The 24,356-nt window shown below is 34.9% G+C and overlaps 1 protein-coding gene across 1 annotated transcript in view; it reads left to right on the forward strand.

The window, feature by feature from the left end:
• Window positions 1-24,356, forward strand: part of LOC133662184 (centrosomal protein of 89 kDa-like) — a 105,052-nt gene that overhangs the window by 34,891 nt on the left and 45,805 nt on the right. The window contains exons 12-15 of the mRNA XM_062065946.1: window positions 1,737-1,917; window positions 6,321-6,488; window positions 9,918-10,059; window positions 19,729-19,818. Coding sequence (XP_061921930.1) covers window positions 1,737-1,917; window positions 6,321-6,488; window positions 9,918-10,059; window positions 19,729-19,818 — 581 coding nt within the window. The remainder of the gene's footprint in view (window positions 1-1,736; window positions 1,918-6,320; window positions 6,489-9,917; window positions 10,060-19,728; window positions 19,819-24,356) is intronic.

A 24,356-nucleotide genomic window follows, 5' to 3' on the forward strand; every position in this document is an offset into this window, starting at 1 on the left:
TGCTGTTTTTTAATTTGAGCACTGCTGTGATTCGGTTAAAGATAATCATAACAAAACATTCTCATATAATATGTTAATTTGCTTTCTTTAAGTAAAAAAAAAAAGGTCAAAGACAAAGCTATTCGGTTTCTTGTGAGTATATACGCTTCACTGCCGATGTGGGGGGAAGGGGGGGGGGGGGGGCGCCACCTAAAATCTTGCCTAGGGTGCCAGATTGGTTAGGGCCAGGCCTGGCAGCACCAAGGTTTTGACAAGGCTGGTTACGATTATTCAAACATGAATAACTTAAAAAGTATAGTTTGCGGCATAAACAAATAGAGCAAGTTTGGGGTGATTTGGACTTGGTGGGGGGGCCAACGTCACACAGGTATGTCGTGCAGCAGTGGTCCCCAACCACCGGTCCGGGGACCGGTACCGGTCCGTGACGCATTTTCTACCGGGCCTCTATTGTCCTTACTGGAGGACTGGCATTGCATTTCCTGCCTCTTTGGAAGACTCGTGTCACGTGACCGCAAACTTGACACCTCATTGGCTGCTTCTGAGACATCCTGGATTGCTTCATTCTTGATTTACTGGAAGTGGATCTTTGGTTTTGAAACAAGAAATATTTATTTGTTTCACATCTTGTCTTAGACTTAGATCGATCACATCTAGTCTTAGACTTAGATCGATCACATCTAGTCTTAGACTTAGATCGATCACATCTAGTCTTAGACTTAGATCGGTCACATCTAGTCTTAGACTTAGATCGGTCACATCTAGTCTTAGACTTAGATCGGTCACATCTAGTCTTAGTCTCAGATCGGTCACATCTAGTCTTAGACTTAGATCGGTCACATCTAGTCTTAGACTTAGATCGGTCACATCTGGCCTTAGACTTAGATCGATCACATCTAGTCTTAGACTTAGATCGGTCACATCTAGTCTTAGACTTAGATCGGTCACATCTAGTCTTAGACTTAGATCGGTCACATCTGGTCTTAGACTTAGATCGATCACATCTAGTCTTAGACTTAGACCGGTCACATCTAGTCTTAGACTTAGATTGGTCACATCTAGTCTTAGACTTAGATCGGTCACATCTAGTCTTAGACTTAGATCGGTCACATCTAGTCTTAGACTTAGATTGGTCACATCTAGTCTTAGACTTGGATTGGTCACATCTAGTCTTAGACTTAGATTGGTCACATCTAGTCTTTGACTTTGATCGGTCACATCTAGTCTTAGACTTAGATCGATCACATCTAGTCTTAGACTTAGATCGACCACATCTAGTCTTAGACTTGGATTGGTCACATCTAGTCTTAGACTTAGATTGGTCACATCTAGCCTTAGACTTAGATTGGTCACATCTAGTCTTAGACTTAGATTGGTCACATCTGGTCTTAGACTTAGATCGATCACATCTAGTCTTGTATGTGGGAGACAGGTGGTGTCACAGACCACCTCCTCTGTTCAGGGATGGTTTTTCAACTGGTTCTCCCTGAGGTGCAGGTAGACCTGAAGAGTCTGCACGTCCATGCCCTGCCATGTGTCGGCTTAATGCTTGTTTTGTTCCCCCAATATATGAATCAGTGCATTCCTCTGTTTATTACATTTTAATATTTTATGTTTTTGCACTCCTTTTTAAAGTATAATGGCTATTACAGTATTGTATTCCTCCGACCAGGCTCGTTTTTAAATGTGCTCTACAAACGATCAAACTGAATCATGTTCTCGTTATTTTCTTGCCGCAGTGTCCAAAGTGTCCAAGCAGCTGATGCTGACGGAGGCGGAGAACCAGCGTTTGCAGGAGGAGCTGGACGGGAGCCGGAGGGAGGAGCAGAGCCAGAGGAAGGAGGTGCTCCGTCTGCGAGGCCTCCTCAAGGACGCCGTCGCCTGGGAGGAACACCACAACATTGCTGGGAGACTCAGGCGGTGAGATGTCACGCATCTACAATTTGGCCCAGATCTAAATGAGTTACATGGACATTCTACGTTATGAAACTTATTCTTCTCCGTACCTCCAAAGTACTCAATGACGAATGTGCAGCGTTTGACTTTTGAGGTCAGTTTTTATACGGCGGTGGAAAAGTGGTTTTTCAAGGATTTATTCTCCTCAAATGAAGCATTGGACTTTTTCCAGATGCAGGGGAAGTAGAAACACATCTTTAGTCTCCAGGAATACTCAACTATGTCATTGATGTTGACCTTTGTTGGAATAATTGCTTATAAATTATCACAAAAACGTTGTTACCTTTGAGTGCCCGGTGAGAAGACAAAAGCTGTCCCCAAGAAAGCACGGATCCCAGGACTAAATGACTACAGGCCGGTCGCGCTGACGTCTGTGGTCATGAAGTCCTTGCCCCACCTTAAGGACATCACCGCCCCCCTCCTGGACCCCACTGCAGTTCGCCTACAGAGCCAACAGGTCTGTGGAAGATGCAGTGAACCTGGGGCCGTACTTATCAAGCTTCTTAGAGTGCCATTTTACACTTAAGTCCTGAGAATTTGCGAAGTTTAGTCCTACTCTCAAACTTAAGAATAAAAGCTTTTTATCAACGTTCTTAAGTCTAAGAATCACTCCTACTCTCCACGATATTTAAGAGACCTTCAGAGGTGTCTTAAGTGGTTAGGAGTTGCCAGCAGGGGATGGCACTGAGGCGAGAGAGACGTGCGCCAACGTTCAGGGAACGGAACAATGTTTTGTTTTTTTTTGATGACGAGCAGCTGATCAAACGGTATCGTTTATACAGAGCGGATATTATTTTTGTCACAGATTTAATACTTTTCGATTCCTTGTTGATTTCTGCATGTGTCTGCAGTGGGCTAGTATATATAGAGCAGGGGTCACCAACCTTTTTGAAAGCAAGAGCTACTTCTTGGGTACTGATTAATGCGAAGGGCTACCAGTTTGATACACACTTCAATAAATTGCCAGAAATAGCCAATTTGCTCAATTTACCTTTAACTCTATGTTATTATTAATAATGAATGATATTTACTCTTAATTGAACGGTTTAAAAGAGGAGAAAACACGAAAAAAAATGACAATTAAATTTTGAAACATAGTTTATCTTCAATTTCGTCTCTTTGAAATTCAAAATTCAACCGAAAAAAAGAAGAGAAAAACTAGCTAATTCGAATCTTTTTGAAAAAATTAAAAAAATAATTTATGGAACATCATTAGTAATTTTTCCTGATTAAGATTAATTTTAGAATTTTGATGACATGTTTTAAATAGGTTAAAATCAAATCTACACTTAGTTAGAATATATAACAAATTGGACCAAGCTATATTTCTAACAAAGACAAATCATTATTTCTTCTAGATTTTCCAGAACAAAAATTTTAAAAGAAATTCAAAAGACTTTGAAATAAGATTTAAATTTGATTCTACAGATTTTCTAGATTTGCCAGAATAATTTTTTTGAATTTTAATCATAATAAGTTTGAAGAAATATTTCACAAATCTTCTTCATCGAAAAAACAGAAGCTAAAATTAAGAATTAAATTAAAATGTATTTATTATTCTTTACAATAAATAAATAAAAATTACTTGAACATTGATTTAAATGGTCAGGAAAGAAGAGGAAGGCATTTAAAAGGTAAAAAGGTATATGTGTTTAAAAATCCTAAAATCATTTTTAGGGTTGTATTTTTTCTCTAAAATTGTCTTTCTGAAAGTTATAAGAAGCAAAGTAAAAAAATTAATGAATTTATTTAAACAAGTGAAGACCAAGTCTTTAAAATATTTTCTTGGATTTTCAAATTCTATTTGAGTTTTGTCTCTCTTAGAATTAAAAATGTCGGGCAAAGCGAGACCAGCTTGCTAGTAAATAAATACAATTTAAAAAATAGAGGCAGCTCACTGGTAAGTGGTGCTATTTGAGCTATTTTTAGAACAGGCCAGCGGGCTACTCATCTGGTCCTTACGGGCTACCTGGTGCCCGCGGGCACCGCGTTGGTGACCCCTGATATAGAGCCACCCACACCAGTTTCAAATTAGTTGCCTAATTAATGAATTGGAAAGAAAATGTTATGACAGTAGCGTATGTGTGTGGCCGTGAGGTGAGTGACGTCAGTGAGTGTGTGGGCGACAGAAGAGAGGGAGCGGTAGCGTGAGTGCCGGCGGGGACTAGTTTGTTTTGTATTATTTTGTAGTTTATTGTCAAAATATACACTCCCATTGTCCACTTCAATATTTCCAAGATATTTCTTTATTCTTAGACAAGGGATTCCCTTCCGTGATTGGTCATTTCTATGGACACGGAAATGACGTCACCTAAAATTGCGTTTACGGCACATAGTAATGTCGTAATTCAGCTCTGAGTGTGACACTTAAGATTCAGTCCTACACTTCGCTGAAAGTGTGAGTAAGACGCTTGATAACTAACTTTTAAGTGCAGCTTTCAGCCAAGAATTGATTTACTCTTAAGTCAACTCTTAGCAGACTTCTTAGGAGTCATTCTAAGAAGCTTGATAAGTACGGCCCCTGGCCCTCCACTCCATCCTGGAGCATCTGGACTCCCCAGGAACCTACGCTAGGATCCTGTTTGTGGACTTCAGCTCTGCCTTCAACACCATCCTCCCTGGACTGCTACGAGACAAGCTCTACCAGCTCAGCGTGCCCGACTCCCTCTGCAGTTGGATCAATGACTTCCTGACAGACCGAAGACAGCACGTGCGGCTGGGGAAGATTGTCTCGGACAGTCGAACCACGAACACCGGTACTCCTCAGGGCTGTGTACTCTCCCCCTGGCTCTTCTCCCTGTATACAAACTGCTGCACCTCCAGTCACCAATCCGTAAAACTGCTCAAGTTTGCGGATGACACCACCCTCGTCGTGCTCATCTCGGATGGCGATGAGTCCGCCTACAGGAGAGCGGTGGACCGGCTGGCGTCCTGGTGAGCTGAACGCCCAGAAAACAGTGGAGATGATCATGGACTTCAGGAAAGTCACAGCCCCACCATCCCCCCTCACCCTGATTGACTCTCCCACCCCCGTCCCCATTGTGGACTCCTTCCGTTTCTTGGGCACCACCATCACCCAGAACAACCTGGAGCTGAACGCCCAGAAAACAGTGGAGATGATCATGAACTTCAGGAAAGTCACAGCCCCACCATCCCCCCTCACCCTGATTGACTCTCCCACCCCCATCACCATTGTGGACTCCTTCCGTTTCTTGGGCACCACCATCACCCAGGACCTCAAGTGGGAGCCGACCATCAACTCCCTCATCAAGAAGGCCCAGCAGAGGATGTACTTCCTGCGGCAGCTGAGGAAACTTAAGGTGCCGACCGAGATGCTGGTGCAGTTTTACTCACCCATCACAGAGTCCATCCTGACCTCCTCCATCCCAGTGTGGTTCCCCGGCGCCACAGTCCAGGATAAGCATAGACTGCAGCGCATGGTACGTGCTGCTGAGAAGGTGATTGGCTGCAAGCTCCCATCCCTCCAGGACTTGTTCTCCTCCAGGACCAGGAGGCGTGTGGGTCGGATCACAGCTGACTCTTCTCACCCTGGACACACACTATTCTCCCGTCTCCCCTCAGGCAGGAGACTACGCTCCATCCAGACCCACACCTCCCGCCACCTGAACAGTTTTTTCCCCTCGGCCATCAGGCAAATGAACAAGAACTCCTAACAGTAGCTCCGTGAATCCCTTCTAAGTCTATCTGATAGCTCAGTCACAGCTCTTTTTATTACCAAATATGTGTTATATGTGTTTTATGTCGCACCATTGCACCAAGAGAAATTCCTAGTTTGTGAACCCGTTCTCAAACAATGGCAATGAAACTATTCTGATTCTGAAACCTACCAAGAAGAAGGCTCATGAAGGGTTTTCTGTGTTCTTTCTTGGTAATCAACAAAAAGATATTGTTCTAACCCAAGGACTTGAAAGCGGAGAGAAGACAGGATCTGCCCAATTTCCAGACGACCTCTTTTTGAACCTCCTTTTTCAACCGGTTTACGAACGTCTTTTTGAACTATTTTGCGACCACTCCTGTTGAACTGTTCGGTAACCAAAGGCAACGCTGTTTACGACCCACTTCCCTCTGGAAGCATGTGGTCGGAGAAAGTCAAATAAAGAAGGAGGAGTGCAATCTTTCGCCAGAGCGTGCTGAGATACAGTACAAGGGTACAGTGTACAGGCGACTCTCCTCAATATTGAGTCCAAATTGAATTCTGTCTCTGTTTAATTCTTTGCCTCTTGTCTTGTTTAATAGATGTCATCAGTGTTTGAACCTGACAACCTGTGTCATTAGAGAGAGGCAGATCTTGTGTTTTCAGTCAGGACGATGACATTTGACCCTTCACGTGTCCTCCGGGCCCCCAGGCAGCTGGAGCAGGAGCAGGGCAGGAACATGGAGGAGGTGGAGGAGGTGCGCCTCCAAGCGTCCGGCCTGCAGGTGCACAACTGCAGTCTTCTGGCGGACAACGCCAAGCTGACGGCTGACGTGCAGAGAATGGAGGCGGAGCTGGAGCTGAGCAGACAAGCCAACAGGTACCGCGAGTCCATGGACCAAGCACATCTAGTGGAACCTCCATTTATGAACCTAATTGCTTCTTAAACATGGTCCATAAATGAAAAGGAGTGACGCAAATTCCTTCATAAGACACAATGTAAATACCAATAATTGGTTCCAGCCTCGACTAAGGTCCATATTTTAGTGAAGGTTTCGACACCTTGAGCACAATAACAAGTTCTTTGGGGCGGCCGTGCCCGCAACTTGGAGCAGTTCCAGTCCCGCTTCCGCCATCCTAGTTTGTATATTGCCCATTCATTTTCAATGGAGGGAAATTCCGTGAATTTGGGGAAAGTGAAGATATAAAACATAATATAACGGAAAAAAAATAGAAATTGAAAAAATAAATGAATATAAAAAATAAAAGAAAAGGCTTTTTTTATTGTCAACCAGCATAAGAAATGAAAGATAGATATTTATTAAGATGACAAAGAAATAAAAGAAATGAAGATATAAAACATAATAAATAATAAATAATAAACATAATATAACGGGGGACAAAAGAGAAATTGAAAAAATAAATGAATATAAAAAATAAAAGAAATGCCTTTTATTATTGTCAACTAGCATAAGAAATGAAAGATAGATATTTATTAAGATGACAAAGAAATAAAATAAATGAAGATATAAAACATAATAAATAATAAACATAATATAACGGGAAAAAAAGAGAAATTGAAAAAATAAATGAATATAAAAAATAAAAGAAATGCCTTTTTTTATTGTCAACTAGCATAAGAAATGAAAGATAGATATTTATTAAGATGACAAAGAAATGAAGATATAAAACATTATATAACGGAAAAAAAATAGAAATTGAAAAAATAAATGAATATAAAAAATAAAAGAAAAGGCTTTTTTTATTGTCAACTAGCATAAGAAATGAAAGATAGATATTTATTAAGATGACAAAGAAATGAAGATATAAAACATAATAAATAATAAATAATAAACATAATATAACGGGGGAAAAAAGAGAAATTAAAAAAATAAATGAATATAAAAAATAAAAGAAATGCCTTTTATTATTGTCAACTAGCATAAGAAATGAAAGATAGATATTTATTAAGATGACAAAGAAATAAAAGAAATGAAGATATAAAACATAATAAATAATAAACATAATATAACGGAAAAAAAAGAGAAATTTAAAAAATAAATGAATATAAAACATAATAAATAATAAACATAATATAACGGGGGGGAAAAGAGAAATTGAAAAAATAAATGAATATAAAAAATAAAAGAAATGCCTTTTATTATTGTCAACTAGCATAAGAAATGAAAAATAGATATTTATTAAGATGACAAAGAAATAAAAGAAATGAAGATATAAAACATAATAAATAATAAACATAATATAACGGGAAAAAAAGAGAAATTGAAAAAATAAATGAGTATAAAAAATAAAAGAAATGCCTTTTTTTATTGTCAACTAGCATAAGAAATGAAAGATAGATATTTATTAAGATGACAAAGAAATGAAGATATAAAACATAATATAACGGAAAAAAAATAGAAATTGAAAAAATAAATGAATATAAAAAATAAAAGAAAAGGCTTTTTTTATTGTCAACCAGCATAAGAAATGAAAGATAGATATTTATTAAGATGACAAAGAAATAAAAGAAATGAAGATATAAAACATAATAAATAATAAATAATAAACATAATATAATGGGGAAAAAAAGAGAAATTGAAAAAATAAATGAATATAAAAAATAAAAGAAATGCCTTTTATTATTGTCAACTAGCATAACAAATGAAGGATAGATATTTATTAAGATGACAAAGAAATGAAGATATAAAACATAATAAATAATAAACATAATATAACGGAAAAAAAGAAATTGAAAAAATAAATGAATATAAAACATAATAAATAACACAAAACATGTTTTGTGTTCGATATATATCGGAAGAGTAGTGCAGGGCTGAAAGGTCAGAATCGGTCAAAAAGTGGCGCACAATTTTGAGAATTCTGGGCATTGTAGAACTATAAATGCGTCCATGCATTTGAATGGGAATTTCCGGGAAAATCTGGAATTTGGGGAAAGGGAAAACATGTTTTGCCTTCAAGCTCTTGGAAGAGTAGTGTGTGTGGGTAGTTAAAAGGTCCGAATCGGGTAAATAGTGGAGCAAAATTTTGAAGAAGACAAGTTTGACACCCTTGCTATACACCAGGGGTCACCAACGCGGTGCCCGCGGGCACCAGGTAGCCCGTAAGGACCAGATGAGTAGCCCGCTGGCCTGTTCTAAAAATAGCTCAAATAGCAGCACTTACCAGTGAGCTGCCTCTATTTTTTAAATTGTATTTATTTACTAGCAAGCTGGTCTCGCTTTGCCCAACATTTTTAATTCTAAGAGAGACAAAACTCAAATAGAATTTGAAAATCCAAGAAAATATCTTAAAGACTTGGTCTTCACTTGTTTAAATAAATTCATTATTTTTTTTACTTCTTAAAATTTTAGAGAAAAAATACAACCTTAAAAATGATTTTAGGATTTTTAAGCACATATACCTTTTTACCTTTTAAATTCCTTCCTCTTCTTTCCTGACAATTTAAATCCATGTTCAAGTAAATTAATTGTTTTTATTGTAAAGAATAATAAATAAATTGTAATTTAATTCTTCATTTTAGCTTCTGTCTTTTCGACGAAGAATATTTGTGAAATATTTCTTCAAGCTTATTATGATTAAAATTCAAAAACAATATTCTGGGAAATCTAGAAAATCTGTAGAATCAAATTTAAATCTTATTTCAAAGTCTTTTGAATTTCTTTTAAAATTTTTGTTCTGGAAAATCTAGAAGAAATAACGATTTGTCTTTGTTAGAAATATAGCTTGGTCCAATTTGTTATATATTCTAACAAAGTGCAGATTGGATTTTAACCTATTTAAAACATGTCATCAAAATTGTAAAATAAATCTTAATCAGGAAAAATGACTAATGATGTTCCGTAAATTATTTTTTTAATTTTTTCAAAAAGATTAGAATTAGCTCGTTTTTCTCTTCTTTTTTTTCGGTTGAATTTTGAATTTTAAAGAGTCGAAATTGAAGATAAACTATGTTTCAAAATTTAATTGTCATTTTTTTCGTGTTTTCTCCTCTTTTAAACCGTTCAATTAAGTGTAAATATCATTAATTATTAATAATAACATAGAGTTAAAGGTAAATTGAGCAAATTGGCTATTTCTGGCAATTTATTGAAGTGTGTATCAAACTGGTAGCCCTTCGCATTAATCACTACCCAAGAAGTAGCTCTTGCTTTCAAAAAGGTTGGTGACCCCTGCTGTACACTGACTACTTTAAACCCGATATAAAAATCGCCTCCTGACAAAATCCGCCGTCATAATGATAAATATATACTTTTACTCTCGCAAATGACCCCGTTCCCAATTCCAGGAAGGCGGAGAAGAAGCTGAGCGTACTGAAGCACCAGAAGGACGAGTGTGCGCTGAAAGAGGAGAAGACCAGGAAGTACCTGGAATCTGTCCTGGCGGTGGCCGACGGGATCTCCCAGGAGCGAGACCAGCTACTACACATGGTACATGACATGAACACACCCTGCTAGCTGTGGGGTCAGTCCACTATGACGCTCGGGGCTGGTGTGTCCCAGTTCACTGAAGATCCAGACTCCATATAAACACACATATTGTGTATTTGTAGACATAATATATATATATATATATATCTGTAGATATGTATATGTATGTGTATACATATAAACATACATACACACATTGTTATGAAGGTGTCTGTTACTACATTATATTAGGGCTGCAACTAACGATTAATTTGATAATCGATTAATCTGTCGATTATTACTTCGATTAATCGATTAATAATCGGATAAAAGAGACAAACTACATTTCTATCCTTTCCAGTATTTTATTGAAAAAAAAACAGCATACTGGCACCATGCTTATTTTGATTATTGTTTCTCAGCTGTTTGTACATGTTGCAGTTTATAAATAAAGGTTTATTTGAAAAAAAAAAAAAAAAATTTTTTTTTTTTTTTTTTTTTAAAAAGCCTCTGCGCATGCGCATAGCATAGATCCAACGAATCGATGACTAAATTAATCGGCAACTATTTTTTATAATCGATTTTAATCGATTTAATCGATTGGTTGTTGCAGCCCTACATTATATATATACTTGCAGTGTGTATATTGTACATATTACATATTGTTATGAAGGTGTCTGTTACTACATTATATATATACTTGCAGTGTGTATATTGTACATATTACACATTGTTATGAAGGTGTCTGTTACTACATGATATATATACTTGCAGTGTGTATATTGTACATATTACATATTGTTATGAAGGTGTCTGTTACTACATTATATATATATATACTTGCAGTGTGTATATTGTACATATTGTTATGATGGTGTCTGTTACTAAATTATATATATATACTTGCAGTGTGTATATTGTACATATTGTTATGAAGGTGTCTGTTACTACATTATATATATACTTGCAGTGTGTATATTGTACATATTACACATTGTTATGAAGGTGTCTGTTACTACATTTTATATATATACTTGCAGTGTGTATATTGTACATATTACATATTGTTATGAATGTGTCTGTTACTACATTATATATACTTGCAGTGTGTATATTGTACATATTACATATTGTTATGAAGGTGTCTGTTACTACATTATATATATACTTGCAGTGTGTATATTGTACATATTACATATTGTTATGAAGGTGTCTGTTACTACATTATATATATACTTGCAGTGTGTATGTTGTACATATTACATATTGTTATGAAGGTGTCTGTTACTACATTATATATATACTTGCAGTGTGTATATTGTACATATTACATATTGTTATGAAGGTGTCTTGTTACTACATTATATATATACTTGCAGTGTGTATATTGTGCATATTACATATTGTTATGAAGGTGTCTGTTACTACATTATATATATACTTGCAGTGTGTATATTGTACATATTACATATTGTTATGAAGGTGTCTGTTACTACATTATATATATACTTGCAGTGTGTATATTGTACATATTGTTATGAAGGTGTCTGTTACTACATTATATATATACTTGCAGTGTACTGTATACATAACGTCGTTGATGGAGGGTTTTGAAGTTGTTTTAGAGACTTTGAAAGCTACAACAGTGACATCTTTCAAGCGTTATTTATCTTGAAAACCGTAAAAGACATTTGTTTTTGTCTGTCATATTGATTGTAAACAATAGGTAATATAGATATTGTGCCAACAGCTTTATTGTTTGACGACATTTAAACAAGTAATCTGCTCTTTCTCTCCTCTCTATATGCTGTCGTATTGAAACCATTTTCAGGACTTGCAAAGGTCTTTGGTTGAATCGTGACAAAGTAGCAGAAGTATCCTTTAAAACACATTTCAAGTAGACTTTGGACTTAGGGCCGCCTTCACTGTGTTGTCGGCCTTCAAATGCAGGACAAAAGCCCAGTCGCTAGAGTCCTGATGAGACTTGTGAATGGAAGATTTATAGCCTGACAAGGTTTCCCAGTGTTCAAATGTGCAATGATTTATGACAACGGCTGTGCAAAGGTGCCGTTCAGAGTGCCCAGTAAACGTTTTGCAATCATAGCTAAGGTCTCGGAGACCATTCTGAATCGGCAATGAGTGCTCCGTGCTCGCCTGCGGGGCAGCGGCGAGGCCACCGTCGCCCACGCACAGCGAGACCGACTTGATTTTGGAGCACACTTGTGCAAACATTTGACTTGCTAAGCAGCGCTCAGAGGAGACTAGCTGGCATTGAATTGGGGCGACGAGTGACTGATTATTGATGGTGTTAGCTGATCATGCACTGCCAAAACTGCAATCTAAGTAAGATGAAATATGTCAAATAAGCCTGATATTTGCTTATTTTCTGTCTAAAAAGAACATTTTTCTCACTAATGCCTGGTGCACACCAACGGCGCTTTAAAGCGGCGAGCAAAGCGCTGTCATTTTTGTCAATTTTTCCACGAATATCCCGATCTCCGAAGTAATGTTATGCTTTGATACTCTCTGATACGAATTAGTTGCCGCTTTGTTACCGTTCCTCACGATTTGATCCCGCTTTGATACGCTTTAAATCACGCTTTGATACGTTTTAATTACGCTTTGATGCGATCCTGACGCTTTAAATCAGGCTCTGACACGATTATCAAGCTCTGTTGTGCATTGTTACAACAAAAATAAGAAAAAAATGAGAAAAACTCAGTATACTGTTTTCCACACATTTTTTATATTCATATATTTTTTCAATTTCTCTTTTTTTTCCGTTATATTATGTTTTATATCTTCATTTCTTTTATTTCTTTGTCATCTTAATAAATATCTATCTTTCATTTCTTATGCTAGTTGACAATAATAAAAGGCATTTATTTTATTTTTTATGTTCATTTATTTTTTCAATTTCTCTTTTTTTCCCGTTATATTATGTTTATTATTTATTATGTTTTATATTCATTTATTTTATTTCTTTGTCATCTTAATAAATATCTATCTTTCATTTCTTATGCTAGTTGACAATAATAAAAGGCATTTCTTTTATTTTTTATATTCATTTATTTTTTCAATTTCTCTTTTTTTCCCCGTTATATTATGTTTATTATTTATTATTTATTATGTTTTATATTCATTTATTTTTTCAATTTCTCTTTTTTTCCCGTTATATTATGTTTATTATTTATTATGTTTTATATCTTCATTTCTTTTATTTCTTTGTCATCTTAATAAATATCTATTTTTCATTTCTTATGCTAGTTGACAATAATAAAAGGCATTTCTTTTATTGTTTATATTCATTTATTTTTTCAATTTCTCTTTTTTTTCTCCGTTATATTATGTTTATTATTTATTATTTATTATGTTTTATATCTTCATTTCTTTTATTTCTTTATCATCTTAATAAATATCTATCTTTCATTTCTTATGCTAGTTGACAATAAAAAAAGCCTTTTCTTTTATTTTTTATATTCATTTATTTTTTCAATTTCTCTTTTTTTTCCGTTATATTATGTTTTATATCTTCATTTCTTTTATTTCTTTGTCATCTTAATAAATATATATCTTTCATTTCTTATGCTAGTTGACAATAAAAAAAGCCTTTTCTTTTATTTTTTATATTCATTTATTTTTTCAATTTCTCTTTTTTTTCCGTTATATTATGTTTTATATCTTCATTTCTTTTATTTCTTTGTCATCTTAATAAATATCTGTCTTTCATTTCTTATGCTAGTTGACAATAATAAAAGGCATTTCTTTTAAATGTAACATATTCTCTTTATTATTAACATTATTCCATTCTTGACAGAGCGCAGAATTTTTTTAAACCGTTTAAAAAATGTTGGCGAACTTGCCGCATGTCCCGCTTCACTACAAGCTTTCCCACGATCCTTTACGACCCTCACGCTTTAATCACGCTTTGTTACGCTTTAACGCCGCTTTGCATGATGCTTTAAAGCGCCGTTGGTGTGAACCTAGCATAAGCAGATTTTATGTTAGAGTGTTTTACTTGTTTTAAGTGTTTTGGTCCTAAATGATCCCAGTAAGATATTACAGCTTGTTGCTGAGATTTGATGAGCTATATTGAGTAAAACATGCTTGAAACTAGAATATCAACTGTTGTGTCATCAACACTCACAAGTATAAAATGGCTTTTTTAAAGTAACATGTTAATTTCTTACTTCAAGCATGAAAAAAAAATCATGATTTTGACACAATTGTCCCATAATGAAAACAGATGACAGCCAAATGGACTCTGCTGTTTTATTTTCAATGAAACAATAGAAAACACGTACTCATATAGTAGTACAGTTGGCACAGTACAGTAAACTGACAGTTAATATTTAAACATTTAACATTTCTAACAATTTTGAACAGAAATAGTTCATGCACATTCAGATGAATTCCTCAAAATTACAATTAAAAAAATGTTGGCCGGGCTGTATATATGTGCACTAATTGACTGAAAGAGCACGCACTTGACGCAATGATGTCATGTTATCCATGGAAAAATGCATTTTTAGACCATATGATTTGCCTGAGCGGCTAGGAGACCCCGAGAGTAACAAGCGCTCGCCTTGTTGCCTTTCCATTAAGAACAATAAATTAGTTTTTAGTATAAGTTTGCTGGTTTCAAGAAATGTAATATCATTATGTCAAGATAATGGCACTAGCATTTACTTCATTTAAAGGCCTACTGAAATGAAATGTTTATATTTAAACGGGAATAGCAAATCCATTCTATGTGTCATACTTGATCATTTTGCGATATTGCCATATTTTTGCTGAAAGGATTTAGTAGAGAACAATGTCGATAAAGTTCGCAACTTTTGGTCTCTGATAAAAAAAAAACCTTGCCTGTGCCGGAAGTAGCGTGACGTTGTCAGTTCTTCACTCCCTCATATTTTCCTATTGTTTTCAACGCAGCTGGAGCGATTCGGACGATTACCCCATTAATTTGAGCGAGGATGAAAGATTCGTGGATGAGGAACGTTAGAGTGACGGACTAGAATGCAGTGAAATACTTTTTTTTTTTTCGCTCTGACCGTAACTTAGGTACAAGCTGGCTCATTGGATTCCACACTCTCTCCTTTTTCTATTGTGGATCACGGATTTGTATTTTAAACCACCTGGGATACTATATCCTCTTGAAAATGAGAGTCGAGAACGCGAAATGGACATTCAGTGCCTTTTATCTCCACGACAATACATCGGCGAAACGCTTTAGCTATGAGCTAACGTGATAGCATCGTGCTTTAACTGCATATAGAAACAAAAAAAATAAACCCCTGACTGGAAGGATAGATAGAAAATCAACAATACTATTAAAGCGTGGACATGTAAATACACGGTTAATGCTTTCCAGCCTGGCGAAGCTTAACAATGCTGTGCTAACGACGCCATTGAAGCTAACTTAGCAACCGGACCGCACAGAGCTATGCTAAAAACATTAGCTCTCCACCTACGCCAGCCAGTCCTCATCTGCTCATCAACACCCGTGCTCACCTGCGTTCCAGCGATCGGCGGAAGGACGAAGGACTTCACCCGATGCGTTTGGCGGCCCGGAGACGTAGGAAGTCAAGGTGAGGTCGGCGGCTAGCGCTCCAACAAAGTCCTCCTGGTTGTGTTGCTGTAGTCTGCTGCTAATACACCGATCCCACCTACAACTGTCTTCTTTGCAGCCTTCATTGTTCATTAAACAAATTGCAAAAGATGTCCAGAATACTGTGGAATTATGAAATGAAAACAGAGCTTTTTGTATAGGATTCTACGGGGTACCATAACTTCCGTTACTCTGACTTCATCACGCGCATACGTCATCATACCGCGGATATTTCCCGGGAAATTTTAAATGTCACTTTATAAGTTAACCCGGCCGTATTGGCATGTGTTGCAATGTTAAGATTTCATCATTGATATATAAACTATCAGACTGTGTGGTCGCTAGTAGTGGCTTTCAGTAGGCCTTTAAGAATATGTTTCAACATATTGAGCAAAAATAACTCTTTTTTTTTTTCTACCAAGAAAAGTGCACTTGTTATTAGTGAGAATATACTTATTTTAAGGTATTTTGGGGTTCATTGAGGTTAGCTAATTAGGGTCCGCATTGCGGACTACTTTGCCCCCCTTAACATGCTTCAAAACTCACCAAATTTTTCGCGCGCATAAAAAAACGCGAACAAAACTCTTTGGTAAAAAAACCAAACCCCAAAAATCACAATTGCTCTCTAGCGCCCCCTAGGATGAAAACTGCCTCTAACTCCCAGTATGAATGTCGTAGAAACATGAAACAAAAAGCTCTATGTAGGTCTTACTTTGACCTACTTTTCATTAGTTAATTTCTTCGGGCAAAAATTAACAGGAAGTTGGCAATTCCCCGTTCAAGGCTAAAAATGACTAAAAACACTCATTTTTGCTTTTTGACCTCTAATTTGACCCCCTTAAAATACTTCAAAACGCACCAAACTTCTCACACACATTGGGACAGTTCGAAATTGCGATCTAAAAAAAAAACCGAACCCCAAAACTCAAAATTGTGCTCTACATAATTTTTGAAGAAAACAGAGACACAACTGCTCCTCAGAGGAAAACTCAGACAAAACTGCTTGTAACTTCCGGTAGGAATGTCTTAGAGACATGAAACAAATACCTCTATGTAGGTCTCGCCTAGACTTACATTTCATAGATTGACATCCTTCAGCAAAAATCAACAGGAAGTTTGGTATTCCTCCTTAAAAAACAACATTTTTGTTACACCCGGTCACCAAACATCAAACGTTATCTGCTCCGAGCGCGTTTGTCGTTTCGGCTTCAAACTGCTACAGGAGAGAGATTGAACCCTTCTGATTAAAAGTTGACGAAAGCTTTCTAATTAGTAGTACGGTTTTGATTTTACGTGCCTTCAAAGACCCGCCTATAATGACAACGTAAAATGCAATTATTCCTTTTTTGTCCTCAAAATTCTACACACAATAGCCTATAATGACAATGTGAACTCAGACACAACTTCCTCTAACTCCCAGTACCAATATCGTAGAGACACGAAACAAGAACCTCTATGTAGGTCTCACTCAGGACTACCACTGGACAAAAGTATGGGGACACCTAGGACTAGCACCTGCCAAAAGGCGGACCCGACCAACGCTGCTTGCAGCTTTAATTATTCTTGTTTTTGAACACTGGCTTTTTGCAGTGTGGGAAGAAGAAGCTGTTGGAAACATGGTGAAGTTAGCTCCCTTCCTTCAAAACGTGCATCCTAATGGCATCGGTTAGATGGAGCGTGTGCTGGCAGAGTGGTGTCTGGCAAATGTCAACACATTCAGACTCTCTGAGCCTGTCGTGTGTAGAAGGTCAGACTGGCGCACGCCTGGCGAGGTGCGACCGTGTGATAAGAGGCCATTTGTGTCACATATTGTCATATTGTGTCTTTGTTTTGGGTGGAAGTTCTAAAAATGTGTTTAAGGATTGGTTTGTTTATGAAGCTCGGTGTGGTTTCTGTTGCTTTAGGAGAGTTCATTCACAGTCAGGATTTAGTCAATTTATTATAGTATAGTTTATTTTTAAGGCCAAAAATAGATAATTACTTTCTTTAAAACATGTATTCAACATTTTTTAACTTTAGAAAGTTATATGGTTGAAACCGATAATGATGCCAGAAAAACATAAGAATAGATGGGAAGTTCTCAAGTGCTTCTTATGAAAATGTAATTTTGTTTATAGATTATAGACATAACCTGGACTGGAGCTGTTTTTAAGAACCCTTTTAAACAATTTCATTTCATTGACAATCTGGTCTGGTGAAGATAATGTCCTTTATCAAAAAAAACAACCAACATATATATATATATATATATATATATATATATATATATATATATATATATATATATATATATATATATATATATATATATATATATATATATTTTTTTTTTTTTTTGTTATTGACATCCAGCATCAGACCTTCCTATCCATTACATCATATTCACATACATCATACATCTATTGTCTGCCCGAAATGTCAAAATATATTTTTTTGTTTATATCCCAACCATACCACCCCCCGCCCCCCCAAAAAAGAAAGAAACAGCACAAAAACTAAATAGTATTTGCAAATACATCAATAAAAAATAAATAATAATACATTATTGATAATAATAATGAGAAATAAAATAAAATAATATAAACAGATATGTATATATATATATATATAAAATTTTCCTGAGGGAACTCTCCTGAAGGAACCAATAAAGTGCTATCTAATCTAATCTAACAGATGTGTATATATATATATATATATATATATATATATATATATATATATATATATATATATATATATATATATATATATATAGGGAGTAATTCTTTTTTATTAAATAAAGAAAAAAGAAATGAGAAAAAATAAACAATAATACATTATTCATAATAATAATGACAAATAAAATAAAAGAATATAAACATATATATATATATATATATATACATATATATATATATATATATATATATATATATATATATATATATACATTTTATATATATATATATATATACATATACATATATATATATATATATATATATATATACATATACACACACACATATATATATGTGTATATATATATATATATATATATATATATATATATATATATATATATATATATATATATATATATATATATATATATATATATATATATATATATATATATATATATATATATATATATATGACCACTGCTTTATATTACACACACACATATATATATGTGTATATATACACAATGATATGTGTATATATATACTAGAGATGCCGATGTATGCGTTAAAATGTAATATCGGAAATTATTGGTATCGTTTTTTTTATTATCGGTATTGTTTTTTTTGTTTGTTTTTTTTAAAAATTAAATCAACATAAAAAACACAAGATACACTTACAATTAGTGCACCAACCCAAAAAACCTCCCTCCCCCCATTTCTTTCTGTTATCAATATTCTGCTTCCTACATTATATATCAATATATATCAATACAGTCTGCAAGGGATACAGTCCATAAGCACACATGATTGTGCGTGCTGCTGCTCCACTAATAGTACTAACCTTTAACAGTTCATTTTACTCCTTTTCATTAATTACTAGTTTCTATGTAACTGTTTTTATGTTGTTGTACTTTCTTTTTTATTCAAGAAAATGTTTTTAATTTATTTATCTTATTTTATTATTATTTTTAAAAAAGTACCTTATCTTCACCATACATGGTTGTCCAAATTAAGCATGATAATGTGTTAATTCCACGACTGCATATATCGGTTGATATCGGTATCGGTAATTAAAGAGTTGGACAATATCGGAATATCGGATATCGGCAAAAAGCCATTATCGGACATCCCTAAAAATGAGTCAAATTAACTGTTAAAGGTCAGTACTATTAGTGGACTGTATCCCTTGCAGACTGCATTGATATATATTGTAGGAACCAGAATATTAATTATTGTAAGTGTATATTGTGTTTTTTTTATTTATTTAATACAAATAAAAAAAAGAGGCCATTTGTGTGCATGAAAGCCACGTGACGCCGCTGTGTTCGTAAATGTCTTCTGCAAACGAAATCATCAGGAGCAATATTTCCCTGCAACAAAGATGTCCGACTGTCCTCTCTCCTCCGTCCTTAGGCGTCGACGCTCCAGCAGGAAAAGCAGGAGTTCCTCGGCAAGATGGTGAGCGGCACCATTCAATTTGGAAAGCTGGAGGAGCGCGTCAAGGTGAGTTCCTCCATAGTCATTTTTTGTCTTGAAGGGGAAATTGCCAACTTCCTGTTGGTTTTTGCCCGAGGATGTTAAATTATGAAATGTAGGTCTAAGTGAGACCTACATAGAGGTTTTTGTTTCATGTCTCTAAGACGTTCCTACCGGAAGTTACAAGCATTTTTGTCTGAGTTTTCCTCTGAGGAGCAGTTTTTTCTATGAAATGTAGGTCTAGGCGAGACCTACATAGAGGTATTTGTTTCATGTCTCTACGACGTTCCTACCGGAAGTTACAAGCAGTTTTGTCTGTGTTTTCGTCTGAGGAGCCGTTTTGTCTCTGTTTTATTCAAAAATTGCGCTAGAGCACAATTTTGAGTTTTGGGGTTCGTTTTCTTATTAGATCGCAATTTCCACCAGTCCCGATGTGTGTGAAAAGTTTGGTGAGTTTTGAAGTATTTTAAGGGGGTCAAATTACAGGTCAAAGAGGCAAAAATTTGTGTTTCTAGTCATTTTTTGTCTTGAAGGGGAAATTGCCAACTTCCTGTTGGTTTTTGCCCGAGGATGTTAAATTATGAAATGTAGGTCTAAGTGAGACCTACATAGAGGTTTTTGTTTCATGTCTCTAAGACGTTCCTACCGGAAGTTACAAGCAGTTTTGTCTGTGATTTCCTCTGAGGAGCAGTTTTGTCTCTGTTTTATTCAAAAATTGCGCTAGAGCGCAATTTTGAGTTTTGGGGTTCGTTCTTTTTATTAGATCGCAATTTCCACCAGTCCCGATGTGTGTGAAAAGTTTGGTGAGTTTTGAAGTATTTTAAGGGGGTCAAATTACAGGCCAAAGAGGCAAAAATTTGTGTTTCTAGTCATTTTTTGTCTTGAAGGGGAAATTGCCAACTTCCTGTTGGTTTTTGCCCGAGGATGTTAAATTATGAAATGTAGGTCTAAGTGAGACCTACATAGAGGTTTTTGTTTCATGTCTCTAAGACGTTCCTACCGGAAGTTACAAGCAGTTTTGTCTGTGGTTTCCTCTGAGGAGCAGTTGTGTCTCTGTTTTATTCAAAAATTGCGCTAGAGCGCAATTTTGAGTTTTGGGGTTCGTTCTTTTTTATTAGATCGCAATATCCACCAGTCCCGATGTGTGTGAAAAGTTTGGTGAGTTTTGAAGTATTTTAAGGAGGTCAAATTACAGGTCAAAGAGGCAAAAATTAGTGTTTCTAGTAATTTTTGTCTTGAAGGGGAAATTGCCAACTTCCTGTTGGTTTTTGCCTGAGGATGTTAAATTATGAAATGTAGGTCTAAGTGAGACCTACATAGAGGTTTTTGTTTCATGTCTCTAAGACGTTCCTACCGGAAGTTATAAGCAGTTTTGTCTGTGGTTTCCTCTGAGGAGCAGTTGTGTCTGTTTTATTCAAAAATTGCGCTAGAGCGCAATTTTGAGTTTTGGGGTTCGTTTTTTTTTTATTAGATCGCAATTTCCACCAGTCCCGATGTGTGTGAAAAGTTTGGTGAGTTTTCAAGTATTTTAAGGGGATCAAATTACAGGTCAAATTACAACCCTAACAGCATTATTCACATGTGAATAATGCTGTATAATATACTGTATTTATATTATTCACATGTATTCAGCATGGTAGTTATTTGCTTGTGCACAACAACACAAAGACGGGGGCAGAAAAGGCAGTGCAAGGAAAAATCCAAAAGGCTGAATTGACTTTTGCAGCAACGTTAATAGAAAATGTCACCATGATTGTCAGGAACAGATTGGTACAGAAGCTCTGAAGGTTATGAGCGCTGCTCTATTGTATGACTTCAACGCGGCAAACTCACTCTGGCACGGACAGGAAGTCACTAACCATGTTCACACGCACCACCTGGGGTCATCTGAGGTAAAGTAGCAGGAGAGTGGGAAAACAAGTTGACTTTACATCTTTAATTGTGTTCCTTTTGTGTCCATTAAAGCCTTTTTGGAGCCAAGGCACATTTTTTTGCACCACCAGCAGAAATCATGCAAAAACTAAACTCGGTTAACAGTAAAAAGTCGTTGTCGCAATTGTTGGATATGACTTTAAAGCAGGGGTCAGCAACCTTTTTGAAAGCAAGAGCTACTTCTTGGGTAGTGATTAATGCGAATAATTATTGTAATTTTTTATGATTTATGGAAAATATGATTTATTTAAAATGTAACTTCCTGTGATTATAATCTCTCAGCTATCAGGGCAGAAAGGAAATGTCAACACAAGCATGGAAAACAATGTCAACAAAATAGTAAAATCACACTGAACACTTAAAACTCTTAAAAATAATGAATATGTAAGAAATGCTTCATAAAGTGTAAGAAAATAGTGCAAAGTGTGAAAATGTAAACATAGAGAAACCTGAGAAGAACTACTTTCTGCAGGTTTAGTGGCAGTAAGTTACAGCTGTGCTCTAAAGTGTGAGCTAAAGTGGTGTGGTATGCCTTGCATCATGTACAGACCACATTGGTCTGACTACGGTCCCTTTGGAAAAAATCCAAAAAATTGGCTTTTCCTCTTTTATCCACAATTTCTTCATTTTGACTTTCTCTTCTCCCTCCATGCAAATAATCAAGCAAACTTGATAATTGATACTCTCACCTGATTGGCTGTTAGCGTGACCACTTCCTGTGTTGCTTGGTCGCCAGAGAGCGAGTGTCTTTGTTGATGCAACCAACCTTGCTTCCTTTTTCTTCCAACAAAGAAAAAAATATATATATACAACATTTGCATTTTTATTGATATCGATCACATGTCTATCGCAATATATGTTGATATCGTTTTATCGCCAAGCTAAATAATTTTTCTTCTTTTTTAAAATTGTTTATATAATGATATTATTATTTAATATAATATAAACAAAAATTCTTCAAGCCTCCCTTGAGGACATATGCATATTTATGGTACATATACATCAGTATATTTATCGTTGCAAAGCACTTAGCTTCAAGACATTTAGTCACTTCCTGTCAGTGCAAAAATAAAAGCATGACAGTATTATTATTATTATTTTATTTTTTTTAAAATAAAAAATAAATAAATTTAAAAAAATTAAAAAATATATTTAAAAAATAAAAAAATAAAAATGAAAATAAATTTAAAAATAAAAAATAAAAATAAATAAAATAAAAAAAATTTTAAAAAAATTTAAAAAAAAAAAGCAACAACTGACAAAATGCACCTTGTTTTTATAAAAGCATGACAGTATTTTTTTTATTTTTTTTTTAATAAAAAAAAATAAAAAATTAATAAATTTAAAAAATTTTTTAAAAAATTTAAAAATATATTTAAAAAATTAATAAATAAAAAATAAAAATAAAAATAAATACAAAACATAAAAATAAAAATAAATACAAAAATAAAAAATACAAAAAAAAAAAAAAAAAGCATGACAGTATTAACCAGGATTCTACAACAACAACAACTGACAAAATGCACCTTGTTTTTATAAAAGCATGACAGTATTTTTTTTTTTTAAATAAAAAAAATAAAAAAATAAAAAAATTTAAAAAAATTAAAAAAAATTAAAAAAAAAATTTAAAAAATGAATAAATAAAAAATAAAAATAAAAATAAATACAAAAAATAAAAATAAAAATAAATAAAATTAAAAAAAATACAAAAAAAAAAAATAAAAAAGCATGACAGTATTAACCAGGATTCTACAACAACAACAACTGACAAAATGCACCTTGTTTTTATAAAATTGTTTAGATTTTCATCATTTGTGCATGTATAAAGCTTTATTGTCATAGTCAAAACATACAAGAACATGAGCACAGCAGCTCTGGTAGATGAGAGTACAAAATATATAAAAGAACAAAAAAAATGGAGGAAAATGATGATCTGCATGGACAAAGTCATGAGTGAATATGCAAGCAACAACTCATTTCGCTTATGTCAACCGCCGCTTATGTTGACCTGAGGCAGCCAATGTAAGAGTCTGGCACGAATAATAACAATTATGTCCCAAACACTTTTGCAGTCAACTTGAATAATTGGATGTTTGACTTAGCTATGACCTCATCCTGGATGTGGCAGTCGTGACGGTCTAAAGTGCAGCCATTTGCGGCTCGCTAATAGTTTTGTATGGTAAACAGACAAACAAGAATACAACAAATAACAAGGGCAAATTGAAAAGTTGAATATGTAATAACACTAATAATATTACTAACATGTATCAGCTTTTCATACGTCACTCATGAGCATATTTACATTTAAACTTGTCGTTTTTTTTACAAAGTGTAAAAATATCAAAATAGTAATCATTATTTTCATGTAGTTTTGGCCATGTTTTCCACGTGTTTGAAATCCATGCTGCACAATGTTCCATTGTAAGGAGTTGGAGGGGCCCTGCGAGAAGGTGCTGTTAAGGGTTTTTTTTAGGAATTTTGATTTAATGCATTCTAAGTCGTAAATAAATGCTAGCAAAAGTCAGCTAACAATGGGGTTTGCTCTATTTTGCCTATAAAGCGCTTTAAAAAAAACATCCCAAAACCATCAACCTGCTACTTTTTCCTACCCTATGAACCTATGAATGGATTTG

Source organism: Entelurus aequoreus, linkage group LG02 (genome assembly GCF_033978785.1).
Source record: "Entelurus aequoreus isolate RoL-2023_Sb linkage group LG02, RoL_Eaeq_v1.1, whole genome shotgun sequence".
Lineage (NCBI taxonomy): Eukaryota > Metazoa > Chordata > Actinopteri > Syngnathiformes > Syngnathidae > Entelurus > Entelurus aequoreus.